The 17,467-nt window shown below is 56.2% G+C and overlaps 7 protein-coding genes across 7 annotated transcripts; 4 read left to right on the top strand and 3 right to left on the bottom strand.

The window, feature by feature from the left end:
- Positions 1 to 417: 417 nt before the first annotated feature.
- MYCTH_2307957 (uncharacterized protein) lies at positions 418 to 3,961 on the bottom strand. The gene is made up of 4 exons (XM_003664753.1): positions 3,472 to 3,961; positions 2,902 to 3,423; positions 2,482 to 2,844; positions 418 to 2,433 (listed from the first exon to the last, which is right to left on the bottom strand). The coding sequence occupies exons 1-4, from the start codon at positions 3,691 to 3,693 to the stop codon at positions 613 to 615; spliced, it is 2,928 nt and encodes a 975-aa protein (XP_003664801.1). The 5' UTR covers positions 3,694 to 3,961; the 3' UTR covers positions 418 to 612.
- Positions 3,962 to 4,711: 750 nt separating this feature from the next.
- Positions 4,712 to 5,775, bottom strand: MYCTH_2307954 (uncharacterized protein). Its single transcript, XM_003664752.1, has 3 exons — positions 5,342 to 5,775; positions 5,081 to 5,283; positions 4,712 to 5,004 (listed from the first exon to the last, which is right to left on the bottom strand). The coding sequence occupies exons 1-3, from the start codon at positions 5,442 to 5,444 to the stop codon at positions 4,843 to 4,845; spliced, it is 468 nt and encodes a 155-aa protein (XP_003664800.1). The 5' UTR covers positions 5,445 to 5,775; the 3' UTR covers positions 4,712 to 4,842.
- A 671-nt stretch (positions 5,776 to 6,446) lies between these two features.
- On the top strand, positions 6,447 to 8,016 carry MYCTH_2307949 (uncharacterized protein). Its single transcript, XM_003664751.1, has 3 exons — positions 6,447 to 6,877; positions 6,966 to 7,331; positions 7,416 to 8,016. The coding sequence occupies exons 1-3, from the start codon at positions 6,771 to 6,773 to the stop codon at positions 7,750 to 7,752; spliced, it is 810 nt and encodes a 269-aa protein (XP_003664799.1). The 5' UTR covers positions 6,447 to 6,770; the 3' UTR covers positions 7,753 to 8,016.
- An 860-nt stretch (positions 8,017 to 8,876) lies between these two features.
- Positions 8,877 to 10,570, top strand: MYCTH_117073 (Acyl CoA acyltransferase-like protein; the record flags this gene model as incomplete). The annotated part of the gene is made up of 1 exon (XM_003664750.1): positions 8,877 to 10,570. Exon 1 carries the CDS (start codon positions 9,286 to 9,288, stop codon positions 10,513 to 10,515), a length of 1,230 nt encoding a protein of 409 aa, XP_003664798.1. The 5' UTR covers positions 8,877 to 9,285.
- A 1,047-nt stretch (positions 10,571 to 11,617) lies between these two features.
- On the top strand, positions 11,618 to 14,528 carry MYCTH_2307943 (uncharacterized protein). Its single transcript, XM_003664749.1, has 2 exons — positions 11,618 to 12,318; positions 12,478 to 14,528. Exons 1-2 carry the CDS (start codon positions 11,803 to 11,805, stop codon positions 14,416 to 14,418), a joined length of 2,457 nt encoding a protein of 818 aa, XP_003664797.1. The 5' UTR covers positions 11,618 to 11,802; the 3' UTR covers positions 14,419 to 14,528.
- MYCTH_2307942 (uncharacterized protein) lies at positions 14,529 to 14,829 on the bottom strand. The gene has a single exon (XM_003664748.1). The coding sequence runs from the start codon at positions 14,790 to 14,792 to the stop codon at positions 14,592 to 14,594; it is 201 nt and encodes a 66-aa protein (XP_003664796.1). The 5' UTR covers positions 14,793 to 14,829; the 3' UTR covers positions 14,529 to 14,591.
- A 1,189-nt stretch (positions 14,830 to 16,018) lies between these two features.
- On the top strand, positions 16,019 to 17,278 carry MYCTH_2307937 (uncharacterized protein). Its single transcript, XM_003664747.1, has 3 exons — positions 16,019 to 16,328; positions 16,410 to 16,494; positions 16,606 to 17,278. The coding sequence occupies exons 1-3, from the start codon at positions 16,125 to 16,127 to the stop codon at positions 16,905 to 16,907; spliced, it is 591 nt and encodes a 196-aa protein (XP_003664795.1). The 5' UTR covers positions 16,019 to 16,124; the 3' UTR covers positions 16,908 to 17,278.
- The last annotated feature ends 189 nt before the right edge of the window (positions 17,279 to 17,467 follow it).

The following is a 17,467-nucleotide window of genomic DNA, read 5'->3' as shown; positions in this document are numbered from 1 at the left end:
CAGTCATTGCAGACAACCAGAATGGAGGGCTACATGTAAAGTGTAAAGGGATTCAGACCCAGGAAAGCCTTCTCTAGATAATTAATAGTCCTTTTCAGCTTACGTGTCAAATCAAACACCTTCAAAAACCCCGGTTCTAAACTGGGCGCCTGGTTACATTGTTTCTTTCAAGGTCAGGTAAATAGTCACGCGACGTCTTGTCAACAGACTAACGTCGCCGTGTCGTCTCTATACCTCTTGCACTTCCTCTAATTATGCCCAGTCAAGAGTTTGTGTTGCACGCGTACAAAACCGTCTTTGATACATACCGAGCTCAGTCACTGTCACTTCCTTTCTAGGTCCGTCCTCGTCCCGTACTACACGTTCAATGGAAAACTCACTAATTACATGATTGAATTAATAGTCTTTCGACTTTTTCTGGTCCTCATGCCTATTCAAAAAAAACGTATAAGAGTATGAAGCGTCTATTGTATTATGGGTATCTCTATTAAGGTACCTTTATCCCATAACGTCCAACTAATAACGGCCCACCGGAATCCCAGCCTACTCGCAAAACCATGCCACGACAACCCAGTTGCAGTACACCTACCGTGCATGCCATACAGACGATATTTAAAGCCCCGGTACCCAGGTATTCCCAGTTCGGCCACCGTTAGCTTCGACCTCATACCGTCCCAAGTTTTCCTGCCACGTCTGCCAGTCAAACCCATCGTCCATGTTCATATCTACATCATCGTTCTCCGTATTTGGCAGGTTCAGGATATCCGGTGACCCAGTTGTCGGCCAGAGCCAGGGTGGCAGGGTATCCTCGTTGTTAAGAGGCGTATGCACCATTCCCTGCGAAGTTTGTTGTTGCTGTGGTTGTGATAAGTGCGCTGGTAAGCTCATCGAGGTCGGGGTTCGGCCAATTTGCTGCAGGTCGGGCATCGGCGTGTTTGTGTTGAAGCCCAACGAGCCACTGTTTTGTGTGAAGTTGCAAGGCTGGTAGGGAGTGTTGAATGCCGCGCGGACAACCTCGTCGGGTTGAGCAGTGTTCCAGAGGGGTGCAAAATCGATGGGTATAAAAGCTGGGTCAGCCATGGCCCCATCGAGGTATTCCATGACTTCCGGCTTAGCATAGCCCGCCGTGTCAGCCGCATGTGCGCCCATCGTGCCCTGAGGGGCGGTTTGGCATCGTGCTGGAGGCCCTGGTGTCGGTTCCTGGTGAGATTGTGATTGTTCTGGGGGTGGCGGGGGCAGGTTAACCAGCTTCCGCCAGCGATCCAGTGCCATGGCACCTTTTACCGAGCCCGGGATGGCTCCAAAGGTGCTCGGAGGAGTCCCTGGCTCGTCTTTGATAGCAAGCTCCTGTGCCGCCTGCGGGTCTGCCTGCAACCGGGCGATTTCAAGCTCACGGTGCTTCTTCACTTTGAGATACAGCTTCCTCAAAGGCATCCATACGGCATGGTGACTCGCCAGCTTCTCCAGCTCCGCTGGGTTGGGCGACCGAAAGTTGAGGTTCAGCGCTGCCCAAAGACGCTCCGCCTTGGGGCCCCAGGGCCGGTGCGAGACTTCAATCAGGCTGTATGCCAGCGCATTCCAATGCATCCAGGTCTGGAACAACCAGCGCCACTGCTTACACCGCGGGTCGGTGTTGAGAATATGGCTGTACTCGAAAACATCCAGGGCGGCGTTGAGTAAACGTGTCCGTACATCCTCGGATAGTGACTCGTCACCCGACCCCGGGAACAAGAGTGGTTGGTAGATGACGAGTGTCATCTTGGCCAGCACAATCCGTGTGACATTCGATGCCACCCAAAACATGGTGTTGGAGCCGCCCTTCAGCAACTTCTTCTGCACCTTGTTGGCGACTTCGTTGAGCAAAGCTTCACGTTCCGCTAGGGATTTTTTGGCATCGCCACGACAAGCGGGGGCCATGTCGGATGATACTGTGTGTAGTCGTCGGGAGAGGGAGCATATTTCGTAGCGGATAAGCGAAAAGGTCATGTCTGTGGTACCCTCTCTCGGTTCCGGAAGCTGCGTGCTTTCCGGGGAGATGTCGGCATCATTGATGTTGAGAGGAAGTTGCGTGTCAAATGTGTCCGACAAAATGCTGAGATCGGTTCCTTGATCTTCGGCAGACCGCAGGTCCAAGACGCACACAGCCCAGAAGAGGCGTCGGCGCATCTCGATTTGGAAGGGCGTGAGGTTTGGAAAGTGGGATCCGTCGCGATGAAGGCCCAGGGCCTGGCTGAGGCGAATGAGCAAGCTGGTGAGGGTCCACGCGAACCTAGTGTCGTCGTGTCGGCGAACGAGAACGAGGAAGAGCATCAAGGCCTGGACGACGGCAAAGTCGGGTTTAGTAAGGAACTCGGCCTTGGCTAGCGCCTGCTCAACTGCGAAGCGGTATTTCTGAATCAGGACGCTCCTCTCTGTGCCGAAGTTCAACTTGACCTGCGGAGGTTAGCGGCAACTTGTTGTGACAGGTGGGAGCGTACGTACATCTTCTTCTTCCAGCGAAGAGATGGTGGCATAGTAGATTGAGAACATAAGTGCCTCCATCGAAGGGCTAAGGCTATCGAGATTTTGTCGAAACTCCTTGATGACTTTGCTCATGGTAGGTACGTGGACTACCTTGAGGATAGGGTCGACATTCTCTTGGTAGACCTGCCAGATGAAAGGAATTTGAGAGGGCAACGGGTGTAGAGATTTCAGGTCTACGTCGGCCGAGCGGTATCCAAAGATGAATGAGTGGTGATCCATGAAGCCTTTATCGTGATCAGCGGATTCGGGGCTAGCATGGTCCTCCGATACGGCGGATTCGTCGTCGCTCAGATCCTGAGAGGCCTTGCGAAGTTCGTCCAGCTACAGCGTGTTAATCGGATATTTATTAAACCCTGACCCTGCCGATGGCGGGCTTACCTCATCAGTGATGGATGACCACAGCGAGCTGCTGACGTACCGAGTGACTCCTTTCTCGTTCAACACCAGCCGGCCGAACTGCTTGTGAACGTCGGGCGAGCCCTTTCCAAGGGAATCCGACTCAGATATGGCCCCCGAATCCTGTCTGGGAGGCAGTTTCGCGGATGCAACGCCAGAAGAGGCATGGTTCGAGCTGCTAGTGGCGGTAACAAGACGGCCGAAGCGCCCACCGATAGCTTGCTCGTCTTTTGAGTATGCCGTCCCGGCTTCCGGAGAGCTTGTGGCGCTGTAGGGGTGCCGTGCTGACTCAATCTCAATTTGTCCGCTGAGCTCTTCGACAATGCCCTCGAGCTTCCGTAAACGCTTCATCAGCTCCAGCTCACGCTCACTCGACGGCTGTTTTGCCGGTGCATTCGGGTCTTTCGGACGGGGCCGTCGCGGTGCTCGGCCGGGGGCTGGGAATATGCAGGGGATTTGGGCACGGCGACAATTGGAGCATGGCATGTGTTTATCGCAGCGGACCTAGAGCTGTCAGCGACGGCGTCACCAATTTGGCCGAAAACGAAATACCTTTCTCCTCCGACATGTGACACAGCTTCTTGGGTTTAGGGCAGCGGACGGGACGGCCGTGGGCGAGTACACAGAAGCGCCGGGGGGTGGATGGCGAGCCATGGCAATGATTTGTTGAGGATCGTAGCTGTCATGCGTGCTGGTAGTGGAAGCGGTCTCGGTCTGTCGCGGACTATCGTCAGCCGCGGAGGGCCGCGCACTTGCATTCGCTTCTCCAGTCATCGTTGCGGCCTTGATTCAGTTGTGTCAAAGGGCTGAGGGAGAGGCTGAGGGAGAGGCTGCGGGATCAAACGGCTTCTTGGGTGGCGGGGTCCGGAGGACGTAGGCTGCTACTCGGGGGGATGCATATGATCGTGTTCGATAATTGAAGGGCCACGGTTGGAAAGACCCAACGTTCAATATCGCGGCGCAAGGGAGGAGGCGCTCCCGCAATTGGGATTGTCGTTGCCAACCTCTATTCCGGCGAGATGGTTTTGCGACAAATGCCCGCCTGACTACCCAAGTAATGCAAAAAGGTAAGTGGGGTCACAAGATGCGCCCAAGCAAGTGGCCGAGTGGTCAATGCCCCCCGCCGCAGCCGCTCCACTAGAACGCTGGTCCACATTCAAGTCGCGCCCTTCGTGGAAGGTTCGTTGAAGGAAAGCAAACTTGGACGACCGGGTTTATAGGTGCCAGTATCGTGAGCCAGCAACTCGTAGTACTGCGTAGGAGGCTCACCACAGGCTGTCGTTAAGCTTTGCTTGATCCATTTGCAACACAACGGTACTGTTGTCGACTAAAGTACGGGATTCGGAGTACTATGTACTGTACATAGGCACATATGAATACACCATGATTGATGGGGACTGCGGAGTTTGCCGAGCCTACGGAGTATTTGTGCGCATTCGGCAAGTGCCCATTGATTAGTAGTGTACGGAGTAACTACAGCGCAAAGATTACTAGTAAGTATGTACATACATAGTAAGTATGTAATTAGTATCCGTACTTCTTCCGTGCAAGCAGTTCGCTCGGCCGACAGTCACTCTTAGTCATGGCAGGCGACTTGAATGAACAAAACTTAGATCCGTGCCGGCGAATTGTCGCCCACCTAGTAGTTTCATTACCTCGCAGCATACCTCATTGAACTTCCCATATCTTTGCAAGGCGGACTGGCAGTTAGTCACATAGGTTAGCAATGAACCGTCATCCAGGACCGCGAGGGAACCTGCAGAGAGCTGCACAGTGGAGCCAAAGCGCAATGGCATCATTCCCGCCAACCAGCAGTACTCTTAATTGCTACGCGAGGCGGTAAAAGGTCTCGATGTGGTTTGTCAACTAATTCTGCGTCTTCAAAGTTGAAGTTAACATCGCCCCATCTCCCAAAAGTCAGCGTCAGTGGCTCGCCTCGGTCAGGGCCTCAATGTCAGGATGATCCTCGAGCAAGTTTACGATAGGCAGAAAAACTTTCGTTCGCCCATCCTCGCTCGCGATAAGCGCCCTGACGTCAGCCCAGGATTTCCACTCCCAACACTCGCATTTCTCGGGTTCCAAGACCTGCCGTGACCTCGACATGTTAGCAGGGTAAGAAGCCAGGTTATAATAAGCGTCAGATATTTCCAGCCCAACTTACCCGAGGCTCTTGTCCCTCTTTCACCATCCGACATGACACAAAGAGGGTTATATAATGCTTCTCAGGGCCGAATATGTCGCTCGTCACGGCGCCGAACTTGTCGGCCTTGACTACAAGCCCTGTCTCCTCCAGCGCCTCCCGTTCAGCACACGCAAAGTAGCTCTCCCCCATCTCAAGATGCCCGCCTGGTAATTGCCATTGTCCTATAGTTGTCAGGGTCAAGAACTTCCTAACAACTCCTATCGGGAAGATTCTGCCAACCTTCGCCATGAGATCCTTTGCGAATGCCGAGGACAAGTCGTCCCTGTACGTCCTGGATGATCGCGGCGACACCGACTCGAACAACTGGCTTTTGAGTTGCCATCTTTGTCCTTGCCATATCAACTCGGCTATTTGATACCGCATGCGAAGGACATGACTTGCTAAAGAGTGTTCTCGAGACGGAAGTTATGAGTCACACGCGTTATCTTATCGCCGGCTTGAACTTTGGTGGCCGGGTTTGGGCGCCCTTATAGCCTACCATCTTGGCCGTGGTTCCCTAACGGGAGCCGGTTCTCAGTTTTGGTTCCGATAGCTTTCAAAAGAGTTGTATACCTGATTCCAATGGAGACCGCTTCTAGGAACATACTATTATAGTTCCTCAGACATTATAATATATTAAACTATCTTGACTTCTATGTAACTACTTTGATCACTGGTTTATGTCTTAAAGTCATAAACTACCTAGGCTATTTTTAAATCACAGCTTAAACCTATTTTTAAAGTTAAATAAAAACTTAATCGAAGATAATCTAAGGATATGATAGTTTCCAAAAAGAAGTCTTTTCTTCTATATGCCTTTTTTTTCCAGTAGCAAGCGGTAGTGGAAGGTCTTTTGAACCCCCAGGTGGCCGGTCATGGTAATTAATTATGGCGCATCTTTGAGCAGCCGCTGTTAGTACTGGGGCGGAATACCCTAACCCCCGCCCTCACTCCTGCTCCTGTGCAAGGTGACGGCCCGGGTGAGCACCAAAAGCTCGGCAAATCCTGACCAACCCCAGCACCGCCCGTGTGAGGCGCGAGGGATTGTAGCAGTCCCGTGTAACTGTTCTGGCTGGTTATTTTGCAACCGGAAAACGCCGTCGTGGTCGGTGGGTGGCCATCTGTACCTGGGCGGGATTCACTTGCCGCTCGTCACAGAGTAAGGATGTCGCGAGGGATTACATCCCCTCGTCGGGTATAAGCTGCTTCTGAGCAATCTTCGAGAGCGGATGTTGCTTGGAGGTGTGCTTAAAAGGATAGGTTGACGTCATGATGGACGGGGGCTGTTTTATCGGTTCTGCGTCACCACTCTTGCTTGTTAATGAATTACACACCAGAAAGCGACACTTTTAAAAGCAAGTACTCTCCGTCTTCCAGCGTTGTCTCGTTTTCAAGTCAATCAAATCCAGCTCTCCAAACGACAGAAATTTGCAGCCTACCCAGACCTAAATTTTGTCTGGTGCACTTTCACCCTCACCAATTCAAAAACAACCGCTCGCAATGTCGACCCATTTCAGCAAAGGGGGGAGCTTTGAGCCTGTGCCGCAAAAGGCCCAAGCCCAAGACTTGCCAGGGTGAGTGTAGGAACCGGAACCAGAACCAGCCCCAAATCCAGAAGATTGGAAATATTCCGCTGACACATAATTACGCGCCCAGGCTGGAGAAGAAGATGGAACCCTCCAGCGAGTCTACTAAGCTCGAGGGCGAGGGCCAGGCCTACGAGTACCTCGCGGCCGGCAAGCTCAAGGGCTGCAAGGCTTTGATAACCGGTGGAGAGTAAGAATAACAGGCGCCGATGTCCACACATCCCAGTCGGTCAATCAGTCAGTCACGCACTAATTATTAACATTTGAGTTCTAATTAGCTCTGGTATTGGTCGCTCCGTCGCGGTCCTGTTCGCGCGGGAAGGGGCCGACATCAGCATCGTGTACCTGCCAGAAGAGCAACCTGACGCCGAGGACACCAAAAAGCTGGTCGAGAAGGAAGGGCACGAATGCCTGCTGATCCCGGGGGATCTGATGGACTACAACAAGTGCAAAGAGGCCGTCCAGAAGCACGTCGACGCGTTCGGGATCATCCACGTCCTCGTCAACAACGCGTCGAAGCAGGTCATGTGCGAGGATTTTGCCGAGATTGACCTCAACAAGGTCGAGAGCACGTTCCGGAGCAACATCCTGCAGATATTTGCCATGACCAAATATGCGCTGCCGCATATGAAGAAGGGCGCGTCGTATGTCCCCTGATTCATCACGGTTCACAGTTCGCTTCCTGAGCTTGCAGGTTGCCTGCCGATGTTAACGATGGGGTTTGGCAGAATCATCAACACGACCTCGACGGTCGCGTTTCGGGGCACGGCCGCCATGGTCGACTACGCGGCCACCAAGGGCGCCATCGTCTCCTTCACCCGCTCGCTCTCCAAGAACCTGATGCCCAAGGGGATCCGCGTCAACGCTGTTGCTCCGGGGCCCGTCCACACGCCGCTGCAGCCCGCGTCGAGGCCGGCCGAGCAGATGGAGGGCTTTGGCGGGAAGTCGGGCATCGGGCGCATCGGCCAGCCGAGCGAGATCGCCCCGAGCTTCGTCTTCTTGGCGAGCAAGGACTCGGAGCTGTACTACGGCCAGGTGCTGCATGCGTATCCTTTGGGGGATTAATCAAAGCCGACTGAATAATTCATTTGATGGGGGGGGGGGGGGGAACACAGGAGAATTTATGTCGAGTCAATCACGAGTATGACGGTCATCGGTCATTTTTATGAACCCTGATAATACGAGGATTCATGATGTATCCATTAATGTTATATCTCTGCACTTGCAGACCTTTTTTTGTGAGTGGGATCGCCGCCGTAGGAGCTGGGTTTGTTGTTTTGTACATACAGTACGTAATTATGTATAGGAACTCAGAAAAAAACTACCACCGTTGATACCTTCAAGAGGGAATCATGCTCCAAGATGCCGATTTGATTCAGTGTGTTCCGCCGGGCAGACAATCACGTCCACGGCGTCCGTGGCGTCCGTGTCTCGTCCTAGCCAACCAAACAAGACGCTGCGGCTGAAGCCCCAATAATAAGCGCGCGCGCGCATGGTGCTGCGAAAACTCTCGATCTTTTCAGCGGCATTCCCCGCTTGCTTCTTCCCTCTTTTACCGCCGAGACGGAAGGGCACCGTATTACTCACTTTCAACAGCATAACCCGACGGATCTCCTCTATTAATCCTGCTCTCTACCGCCGACAACACAACAACACATTCCCAAGCCAGGGCCAACCCCCCACCTTTAAACCCACAGGACCACGAGGGCGGCGGGGGTTGGACGATGGCGAACCAAGTGAAGCGGTAATTAATTACTTCCTGGCGCCCTCCTGGGACTTGCTTCTGGGCTTGCACGGAATTTCCTTGGAGTACCTACGGAGGAAGCACTGCACCGCACTGGGACGTGTTTACCAGAGGACTGGCTCACAAACCCCAGATTCTGAAAACGGTAAGACACCCATAGTCTACAGGGCGATAAACACCGGCCACATGGGTTTGGTGAATGGTGCTTAAATATTGACGAGAGATTCTGCGATATAGGGGAGAGACCGTTTCATCGATCTCATCACGCAAAGCTGAAGAAGAGCGCCCAACAAGGAGCCCAGGGGGCGACTAGCGCCCAAATCCGGCAGCGCTTCAGCTACCCTAGGTCCTGATTCGTCGTCTCTGCCGCCTTGCATGCAGTTAGCCACTATTAACTAGTGAAAGTTACCCTTCGTCCGAACCGGAAGGTCACCCTCCCCTGGGCCTTCAGAACGTGCTACCCCTCCTGCGCATCTCAGCTGCCCAAAACGAGTAACAGCAGCGTGTGCGTGAGAGAGCCTGCCAGTGTGCCTACGGCTAATTGTCTCGCGTATCGAAAATTTTTATTTTCTTACGGGGTGCACGACATCCGAGACCACTATTACTCCATGTCGATGCTAGACACCAGATGATTATTATAATTAAAGCGGCCGAGCAGAGAAGCAGTGCCGACCTTGATTAACTATTATTTATTGATCTTTGAGCTCGACAGATCAAAAGAGGACATCCCAAGTCTATCAGAACCGGACGTACTCAACCAAGGAACCGCAACCGCACCACTGGCCCTCTCTGGTAATTACAGCAGCATAATCATCACTCACACCTAGTGGACCAGACCGGACCTGAGCTTTACCATGTCAACACCAACACCACCGAAACCAGAGGGCGAGGCGCCACTCACGCCCGCCGACGTGGTCTTTGCCGAGGCCACGCCGCACCAGCGCGTCCTCTCCTGGCAGCTCAACGGCGCCTCGTGGGCGTCGCCCATGACCATCGAGCAATACGTCGGGCGCGAGACGGCCCTCTCGCAGACGGCCCTCTCGGCCAACGGCGGGACCAGATACTACGTCCTGCACCCCGAGGGTGATCCGGACACGATCGTCTCGGCCTGCGAGGTCACCGCCAAGAGGGCACTCGTGGCCGACGACGCTGGTACCGGAGGCGCTGGCCCCCGCGAGGTGCGCGCCTACTCCGTCGCCAGCGTCTTCACCAACCCGCGCTTCCGCGAGCGCGGCATGGCCTCGCACATGCTGCGCCGCGTGCAGGAGGTGGTCGACGGCGACGGCGACGGCGACGACGGAGGCTACAAGGCCGAGTTTGGCGCGCTCTACAGCGACATCGGGCGCGTCTACTACACCCGCCTGGGCTGGAAGGACTTTCGCAGCCCGCAGGTCCTACTCGGGTTGGGGACTCCCCCCGCCGACGCCGCGGCCGGTTCCGCCGCCGCCGTCCCGGAGGGCGTCTCGCTGCTGACGGCGGACGAGGTGGCGCCGCTGTGCGAGCGGGACGTGGCGGCGTTCCGGGAGCGGTTTGAGCGCCTCGCGCGGTCCGGCAGCGGCGGCGGCGGCGGCGGCAACAACAACAACGGCAAGAAACAGACGCACATCGCCTTCCTGCCCACGCCCGAGCAGATGGCCTGGCACTTCACCCGGGACAAGTACGTCTGCCAGAAGCTGCTCGGGCGGGAGGTGGTGCACCGCGGGGCCAGGACGGAGGACGAAGGAGGCGGCAGCGGTAGCGGATGGATCTGCTGGGACCACGACCTGCGCGAGAAGAAGCTCAAGGTGCTCAGGATCGCCACGCGGGAGCAAGACAGGCCCGAGGCTCGGCGCGGGGCCGTCCGGAAGCTGCTGCTAGCCGCCCTCGCGGAAGCGAAGGGGTGGGGGCTGCCCAGGGTGCTCGTCTGGAGCCCCGGCGCGGAGGTGGCAGGCGCCGCGACCGACATCTGGCGGGAGCTGGGGCCCGAGGTCTCTGTTACCTTTGAAGAGCGGGAGGACGGGTCGATCCCCAGCCTGAGATGGAAGTGCGGAAAGGGGCCGGAGGAGATTGTGTGGGAGAGCAACGAGTATTACGCCTGGTGCTAGTTGTAAACCATTTCCCCCCCTCCCCCCCCCCCCCCCAAAAGATGAGGGACCGGGGAAGGAAGAAGTTATTGGCTCCGGCTGCGCCAGGCCATATGCTTATTATTCTGCCTACGTCCCGAACCATCGTCGACTGGGTGTCTCCGCGGAAGGGGAAGGGGTGCTAGTACACCACACGCTCCAACGCTTGGCTCGGAATGCAGCCACTAAGAACAAGAAGGGCTGAAATAGGACCTTAAACCATGGGGCTTGCGGGCACCTGGGGCATTTGCGTGGTAAGGGGGATTGCTATTGTCGATGACACAAACTATTACGTTGTGGTCTTCACCGGCAACTGAGAGGACCACCCAGGAGTAAATAGTTCACCCTAACAGGATGCCGCCGCCTCGGTTCCGACATCGCTTCGCTACCAGGGCTGCGGGTTCATGCAAAGACGAGCCATTAAATATTAAGCGAGGCTCTCGTGCCGAGAAGACCTGTCGCGTGGGGTTGCGCTCCGTTAAGGATCATTAGGTATTAACCCGTGCGGGATAGAGTGTAACGCCAATGGTCAAGTGCAGGTTCAGCTTGCCAGACCGGGCTGAGAAGGACCAATGAACCCCCTAGTTGTGGTGTCCTGCGACCGGCGCTGATTGGCGCACCCGAGCTTTCTGGGAAGCACTATCTAATGCATGGCATGCCACCGAGGCGGCCAGAAAGGAAACGCGGTGTGAGGCTTGCCGGACTTGGGATGCTGCAGCCGTTGATCGCAGACTGACTCCTGACTAGCTTCCTTATCCTGAGCGAGACACAAGCGAAGTGCAAGATTACCTAGGGCAAATGTATGTACTGTACCTAACCAGAGGCGGCCGGAACTTTGGAGCTAAAGGAAGGGGGGGGGGGGTTAAAAATACCGGGGGCACGGAGGCTCTTTTGGGCCGCGTGCCCTGCAGCTGAATGGCGGCCTAGATACGCGTTCTGGGAGCGAGCGAGCGAGCGAGCGAGCTTTTACTAGTAGAAAGCCACATGAGCCAACCCGTCCAGAGCCGTGGCCAGACCTTTCGATTTCCCCTTGGCCTTGGTATGTACACGGCTCCTGCTTTCCCGTTCAAAGCTCTGATGAGACTTTGGGAAGAAACAGATCCTATCACCGTAGCACTTGATTCTTTTGCAATAATAATTAGTCTCTCCTAGATTTACCCGACATCACTGTCAGCCTGTGATGCCTCCGCTCGCTCTCCGTCCCTTGACTCACTCACTTGCCAGCAATAGAAGAAGATATTAACAAGGACTGCACACCAGCGTTGCTTGATGGATCCTGAAACATTCGCGCCCGGAAATCCCCCGGGCCCAAACGAGACAACATCTCAGCCAGCGGGTGGCCAGCTGATTATCCCATCTCAATACGATGCTGTTTCCGAGCAGACTTCTGCCGGGCTCGTCAACCAGCTCCTGGTCAGGCCGCACCTGTTGGACGTGGCCGTGGCCGTGAGGAGGTTCTCGTCGCCCTCCATCCAGTCCGGCCAGCAACGGCTGACCGAGAACATGGAGGCGGCGAGGACGGCGTATGCCAAGGCCGTCGTGGCGATCCAGAAATCCGTCAAGGACATGGACGCCGTCACCATCCTGACCCGCACCTCCGAGCATGACGTGGCACAGACGGCGATCGAGCTCTTCAACTCGCCCTCTGGCGAGGATAATAAAGGCCGGGTCTCCCAGTTCATCGACATCCTGCACCACTATTCGGGCGTCTTTGACGTGCTCTCCCAGGCGGGCGACTTTGCCTACCTGGCAGTGGTGTGGGGTGGAATCAAGATGTTGTTGCTCGTAGGTGTTTTTGTTTTTGCTCCCTTCTCCCTCTCCGTCGCTGAACCTTTCTCTCTCTGTCCACGCACGGAGGCGTGTCGTTGGTTCACACACTTGCTGATGATATTCAACTGGGGTGATTTGATTAATTAATTAATTAATTACGTATTAATTAATTAGATGGCCAAGAACAAGAAAGAACTCCTTACCAGGGTGACGGACATGCTCGTCGAGATCGGCCTCTCGCTCTCGCGCATCGAGGTCTACGCCAAGCTCTTCCCGACGGCGCGCATGGTCGAGCTCGTGTCCATGATCTACGCCGCCGTGGCCGAGTTCCTCGAGGACGTGATCCTCCACTTCGCCCGCAAGTCGGCCCTGCGCCTGCGCGTGCTCCTCTCCGCCTTCGTCCGCCCCTTCGACGAGAAGTTCGGCCGCGCCGTCGACCGCATCCGCCGCCTCGAGACCTGCATCGAGAAGGACGCGCTGCTGCTGCACGCCCTCCGGACCACCAGCATGGCGCAGCACCACCTCGGCGCCTACCTTCAGCGGGCGCACCTGACGACCGCCCTGGACGCGCACGCGCAGCCGCACCCGCTGGAGGAGCCCGCGCCGTCGTCGTCGTCGTCGTCGTCGTCCGTCCCCGCTCCCGCTCCTCCCGTGCCGGCGCTGCTGGAGGAGGTCAAGCGGGCGCTCTTCCGCGGGCTGCGCGACCAGGCGACGTACCACGAGTCGCTGGCGGCGACGTACCGCGTGACGGCGAGCGCGTGGGAGGAGTGGTTCGCGGTCGAGCAGCGGCACCTCCCCTCCTCCTCCTCAACCTCCTCGACGACGACGACGACGACGACGACGGGGGGCGCCGCCCGGCTGAGCCAGGGCCTGTGCGACGCGCCGGACCACCAACACGCGCTGCAGTGGCTCGCCCAGCAGCGCCGCCTGACGCCGGAGCTGCCGAGCTGCTACCTCGTGTGGGCGCCCGGCATGACGGCGCAGGCGGCGGTCGCGTCGCTCGTCCTGCAGGTGCTGCTGCAGCGGCCCGGGGCCGTGGTCGAGCTCGGGCTGGACCGGCCGGGCGTGTTCGACCGCGCGCGCGACTCCATCGCCGCCCTCTGGGGGCTCTTCACCTACCTGATGCGCGCCATGGGCGGCGGGCTGGTGTACATGTCGATCGGGTCGGCCGGGGAGGAGGAGTTCGCCATCGTCGACCGGTTCGTCCGCACCGTGCGCGCGTGGGACGGCCCGCCCATCTGGGTCACCATCATCCACCCGCACAACGGGGGATTCGTGGGCATCGACCGGGCCACCGACCTGGACGGGCTGTACGACGTGCACCCGTCGCTGACCACCACGGACGCGCTGCACCACGTGCTGATGCTCGAGCTCGACATCCACCACGTCTCGGACACGATCCAGACGGTGCTGTGGGAGGCCGCCTGGCGGGAGACGAGGTATGCCTCGGTGGGGATCAGCTTCTCGCGCGTCGTGGCCGTCATGGAGGACCTGGCGAGGGAGCTGGCGACGAGGAAGACGGACGTCGACAACGACGGAGGAGGAGGAGCGGATCCGGTGCTGACGGATGCTGCGCGCGAGCAGTGGATGGAGGGCGTGAGGAGGTGGCTGAGCCACCCGGGCGCATCCAACTGCACGCGGGAGCTGGTCCAGAGGCACCTGGACGTCGTGCCCCTGGCGTTCCCCGACGACGTCCGTGCCGAGGTCGGGCGCCATCTGAAGCGTCTCGTGCTGCGGATCGACGACGACGAGAGCAAGACCAAGTCGTTCGCGTCCCGGTCCATGACCGAAGCACAGCGGCACCGCGTCTGGGATCACATGAGGGCCGCCATCGTCCCGGGCTCCGAGGCCATGTTCTGCGCGCACATCCGGGACCTGATGTCGGAGGCGCTGCAAGTCTTTGCCGAGATGCCGTGCCACACGCCGAAGCAGGCGACCTACGTCGTGGCGCGATTGCTTAACGGCCGATTCGGGGCCGACGGGGTCTGGAAGAGTACCATGCCGACAGACGCGCAGCTGATGGTCCACGGTATTAAGGAGGCCGTCAAGACGGGATTTGCGCGTACCATCGAGGCCTTGTCGGAACCGGAGGGTGCGCACGAAGTCGCTGGGTGACTTGAAGGTTTTCCATTCAACATGCTCTTCTCGCCCCATACGGTGCTAATTAATGACAATAATACTTCGTAGACCTGGCCGGCTTGCTGCTGGTTTACTCCGTAGATCTTGGGGGTTCCTAGCATGCCCGACACTTCTGATTCTCCTAATTAAATCCCAAACCAGATAATTAATTACGCGTCGGCATCCTGCTTGGCCTCCTCCTTCTTCCACAGCCAGATGGCGTCGGCGTCCTTTTGCAGCTTGGCCTTCAGCTCGCCCCTCTTCCAGAGCCAGATCTCGTCGGCATCCTTGGTCAACTCGCTCTTCTTCCAGAGCCAGATCGCGTCCGCGTCCTTCTGCAGTTCCCCCTTCTTGGCTGATGCGTGTCCCATTCTTCGATTAGCATGAGCGAGTCGGGCGCACCAAGGCTTGTCAACTTACCAATCTCCCCCGTCGGAGCGGGCGCGGCTCCAGCGAGGGCGAAGAGCAAGGGGCCCGCAAGGGCAAGCTGCTTGAACTGCATCTTGTCGGGGCTTCGAGGCCAAGTCACAAGAGTGATCAATTGATGGATGGGCTAATTATGGAAGGAGATGGCAAGTTTCAGTGTCGAAGAGTGTCTGAGAAGAGCCTACCCGGCATGCTTTGCTTCTCGTGAACTATGTCCCAGATATAATAATTACCTGGATGAGCCGCCGTCACGGCTGTGTCGAGTAGTCCTATGCACCTCAACCCCGCCGACCTTCCTGTTATGGGGAACCGGAGGATTCGGTCTTTACTATGTAGGCATTTCGAAGGATTGCTGACCTGCTCGGTCTCAAACAATGAGCGCTCGCATTTCGCTGTAGTGGGGTTGTTCGTATCGACAGCACTCGTAAATATCCAATACCATGTTGTGACGCCGCGGGGTTAGCGAAACCATTTTGTTGTTTTAGGAAGGAAGATGTGATCCTTCGGGGTCGCTCGGAACTCCGGCTAGAGATCTTCTCGCACACGACCCAATGATTGCCACGTCGGTTGCTGACTATGTCTTGGTGTTCTGCATCCTTCACTACCTCCTTCCTTATCATTTCCGGGCGCCGATATGGCATTGATCACGGGCCCCTCGCTCTGATGCTCTGATGGTCAACGGGTATTACCCAGGGACTTCCGGGCTAATTATTTTGAATGTCTCTTCAAAGATAGTCCGTCTGTCCTGCTCTCCCCCTCCCCCCCCCCCCCCCCCAAAAAAAAATAACAACGCCTCCTTTCTCTACCTCTATTATTCGCATCCTCAAGGTGTTGATCAGGTTAATTACCCGTTACTAATATTATTACCTTTCTACGATGGGCTTGCTAAATCAGAAAGCTGAAGCGCTCTACTCACCCGTTCCTGATGACCGCTCAGCTGGCTCATCGGACAGTCTACTCTACGATGGAGACCTATCAGATGCCAGCCGCTTAAGGTCTCAGACATCCCGTAAGAAGCTAGGGATAATCGTTGTCGGGGGTCTCGCGGTCCTCCTGCTGTATTCTGCCCTGCTTGTGACAGCAACATCAATGTATTGGAAGAACGAAAGGTTGCACGGGGCCAATGTCATCGACTGTAAGTAATCAATTAATTACTCATTATTTTCCAGACCGTCGCTGCATGCTCGCTCTTCGGCAAAAAGAATGCTGACACTGGTATCCCGTCCCCCCCAGCCCCGATCCGGGAATATATCCAATACGAGCCCAAGATATTCGAGATGACCGAAACCTCCAAGGACTACCCGCTGGTTGGGCAGCCCAGCGACGAGCTCGACCGGCGCTGGTCCAACCTGATGCAGTACTTCTACGCACAGGTTCCCGCCTCGTACATGAAGAAGCTTGGACGGGAGAAGACGGGAATCCGGCTGAAGAACGGCAATTACCTCGCCAACTATGCCTGGGTCCACCAGCTTCACTGCATCGTGAGTCTCCAATAATTCTTCTTCCCCCTTGTTCGGATCCCGGCTATTATCGAACATCTCTTGTTAACAATGTACCCCAAGAAACGTCTTCATCAGGCGCATTTCCCGGAGCGTTACTTTCCCAACATGACCGACTACGAGAAGGAGCTGCAAACGGAGCACAGCCGTAAGTCTGCTTCTGCATTTCGCCCGCGTTTCCCAGTTCCATTCATTCCCCTTCTTTTCTTTCTCACCGCTAGGTAATATGTCGCTGACTCGGTAATTAACGCATCACCAGTCCACTGTCTCCAGATGCTGGTCGAGGCCATCATGTGCAAGGCCGACGAGACGCCCCTGACCATGATCTGGTTCGACAACAGCATCCTGCCCGGCGGCAACCGGACCATCGCCCACGAGTGCGTCAACTGGGACAGGCTCATCGAGGGCATGGAGAAGGTCAAGGTCGACCCCTTCGAGCCGGGCCTGCTCGTCCACCCCAAGTTCGGCCCCGTCCTGCCCGACGGCCGCGACACCGTCCTCGACAACCGGATCGGCTACATCTTCAACCCGGTGCCCTTGGACCGCGATCAATACCCCTGAAGGAGTAAGGAGTAAAACTCTGCCAGAGTGCCAATCATAATTAAACACGGGCAGTCGTCACTGCTCTGATCTCAGGGAGCTTGGTCATTTGAGTTTTCTAAGGCCTCAACTGTTGGAGCAGAGGGGGAAAGGGGGGGGGGCGCGGGGGCCAAATATGACTCAAAGATTGCAGTTGAAGGGACGTGGAGGATCTGGAGACAGCAATCATGGATGAGCTGGCAGGCAACATTCCACATGTCAGCAATGTGCCTATGCGGAGCAGTCCAATGCCACGGCTTTGACTATACTTTCAATGTGCTTCTTTCAGATCAGGCTATTATTATATTATACACATATCGATGAATAAGCCAAAAAAAAAAAAGATTCACAACCACCGTCATCATCCAACCGTCCCGTGTAATTACCTAATGTAGTGACATGTCTTTTTTGGCACTAATTATTCGGCGGCGTGGGCGGCGGAAACCATGCAATCACCAGAAGGTCCTGAATTCCAAGATAGTAATTAGAGGACCTAATTAGGTGATTGCTAGTCAAGCAGCCAGCCTGCAGCCTGCAGATCG

The sequence above is a fragment of the Thermothelomyces thermophilus genome, chromosome 5 (assembly GCF_000226095.1).
Source record: "Thermothelomyces thermophilus ATCC 42464 chromosome 5, complete sequence".
In the NCBI taxonomy this organism is placed as follows: domain Eukaryota; kingdom Fungi; phylum Ascomycota; class Sordariomycetes; order Sordariales; family Chaetomiaceae; genus Thermothelomyces; species Thermothelomyces thermophilus.
This window is presented reverse-complemented; position numbering and strand designations above follow the sequence as displayed.

Coding starts and splice junctions, on each gene's coding strand:
- MYCTH_2307957 (XM_003664753.1), bottom strand. CDS start 3,693: ATGACTGGAGAAGCGAATGCAAGTGCGCGGCCCTCCGCGGCTGACGAT. Junction 2,845..2,901: donor GGTCATCCATCACTGATGAG/GTAAGCCCGCCA, acceptor AACACGCTGTAG/CTGGACGAACTTCGCAAGGC. Junction 2,434..2,481: donor CTTCGCTGGAAGAAGAAGAT/GTACGTACGCTC, acceptor TAACCTCCGCAG/GTCAAGTTGAACTTCGGCAC.
- MYCTH_2307954 (XM_003664752.1), bottom strand. CDS start 5,444: ATGGCAACTCAAAAGCCAGTTGTTCGAGTCGGTGTCGCCGCGATCATC. Junction 5,284..5,341: donor CAAAGGATCTCATGGCGAAG/GTTGGCAGAATC, acceptor TGACAACTATAG/GACAATGGCAATTACCAGGC. Junction 5,005..5,080: donor AAGAGGGACAAGAGCCTCGG/GTAAGTTGGGCT, acceptor AGGTCACGGCAG/GTCTTGGAACCCGAGAAATG.
- MYCTH_2307949 (XM_003664751.1), top strand. CDS start 6,771: ATGGAACCCTCCAGCGAGTCTACTAAGCTCGAGGGCGAGGGCCAGGCC. Junction 6,878..6,965: donor GCTTTGATAACCGGTGGAGA/GTAAGAATAACA, acceptor AGTTCTAATTAG/CTCTGGTATTGGTCGCTCCG. Junction 7,332..7,415: donor CATATGAAGAAGGGCGCGTC/GTATGTCCCCTG, acceptor GGGGTTTGGCAG/AATCATCAACACGACCTCGA.
- MYCTH_2307943 (XM_003664749.1), top strand. CDS start 11,803: ATGGATCCTGAAACATTCGCGCCCGGAAATCCCCCGGGCCCAAACGAG. Junction 12,319..12,477: donor GAATCAAGATGTTGTTGCTC/GTAGGTGTTTTT, acceptor TTAATTAATTAG/ATGGCCAAGAACAAGAAAGA.
- MYCTH_2307942 (XM_003664748.1), bottom strand. CDS start 14,792: ATGGGACACGCATCAGCCAAGAAGGGGGAACTGCAGAAGGACGCGGAC.
- MYCTH_2307937 (XM_003664747.1), top strand. CDS start 16,125: ATGACCGAAACCTCCAAGGACTACCCGCTGGTTGGGCAGCCCAGCGAC. Junction 16,329..16,409: donor TCCACCAGCTTCACTGCATC/GTGAGTCTCCAA, acceptor ATGTACCCCAAG/AAACGTCTTCATCAGGCGCA. Junction 16,495..16,605: donor GCTGCAAACGGAGCACAGCC/GTAAGTCTGCTT, acceptor ACGCATCACCAG/TCCACTGTCTCCAGATGCTG.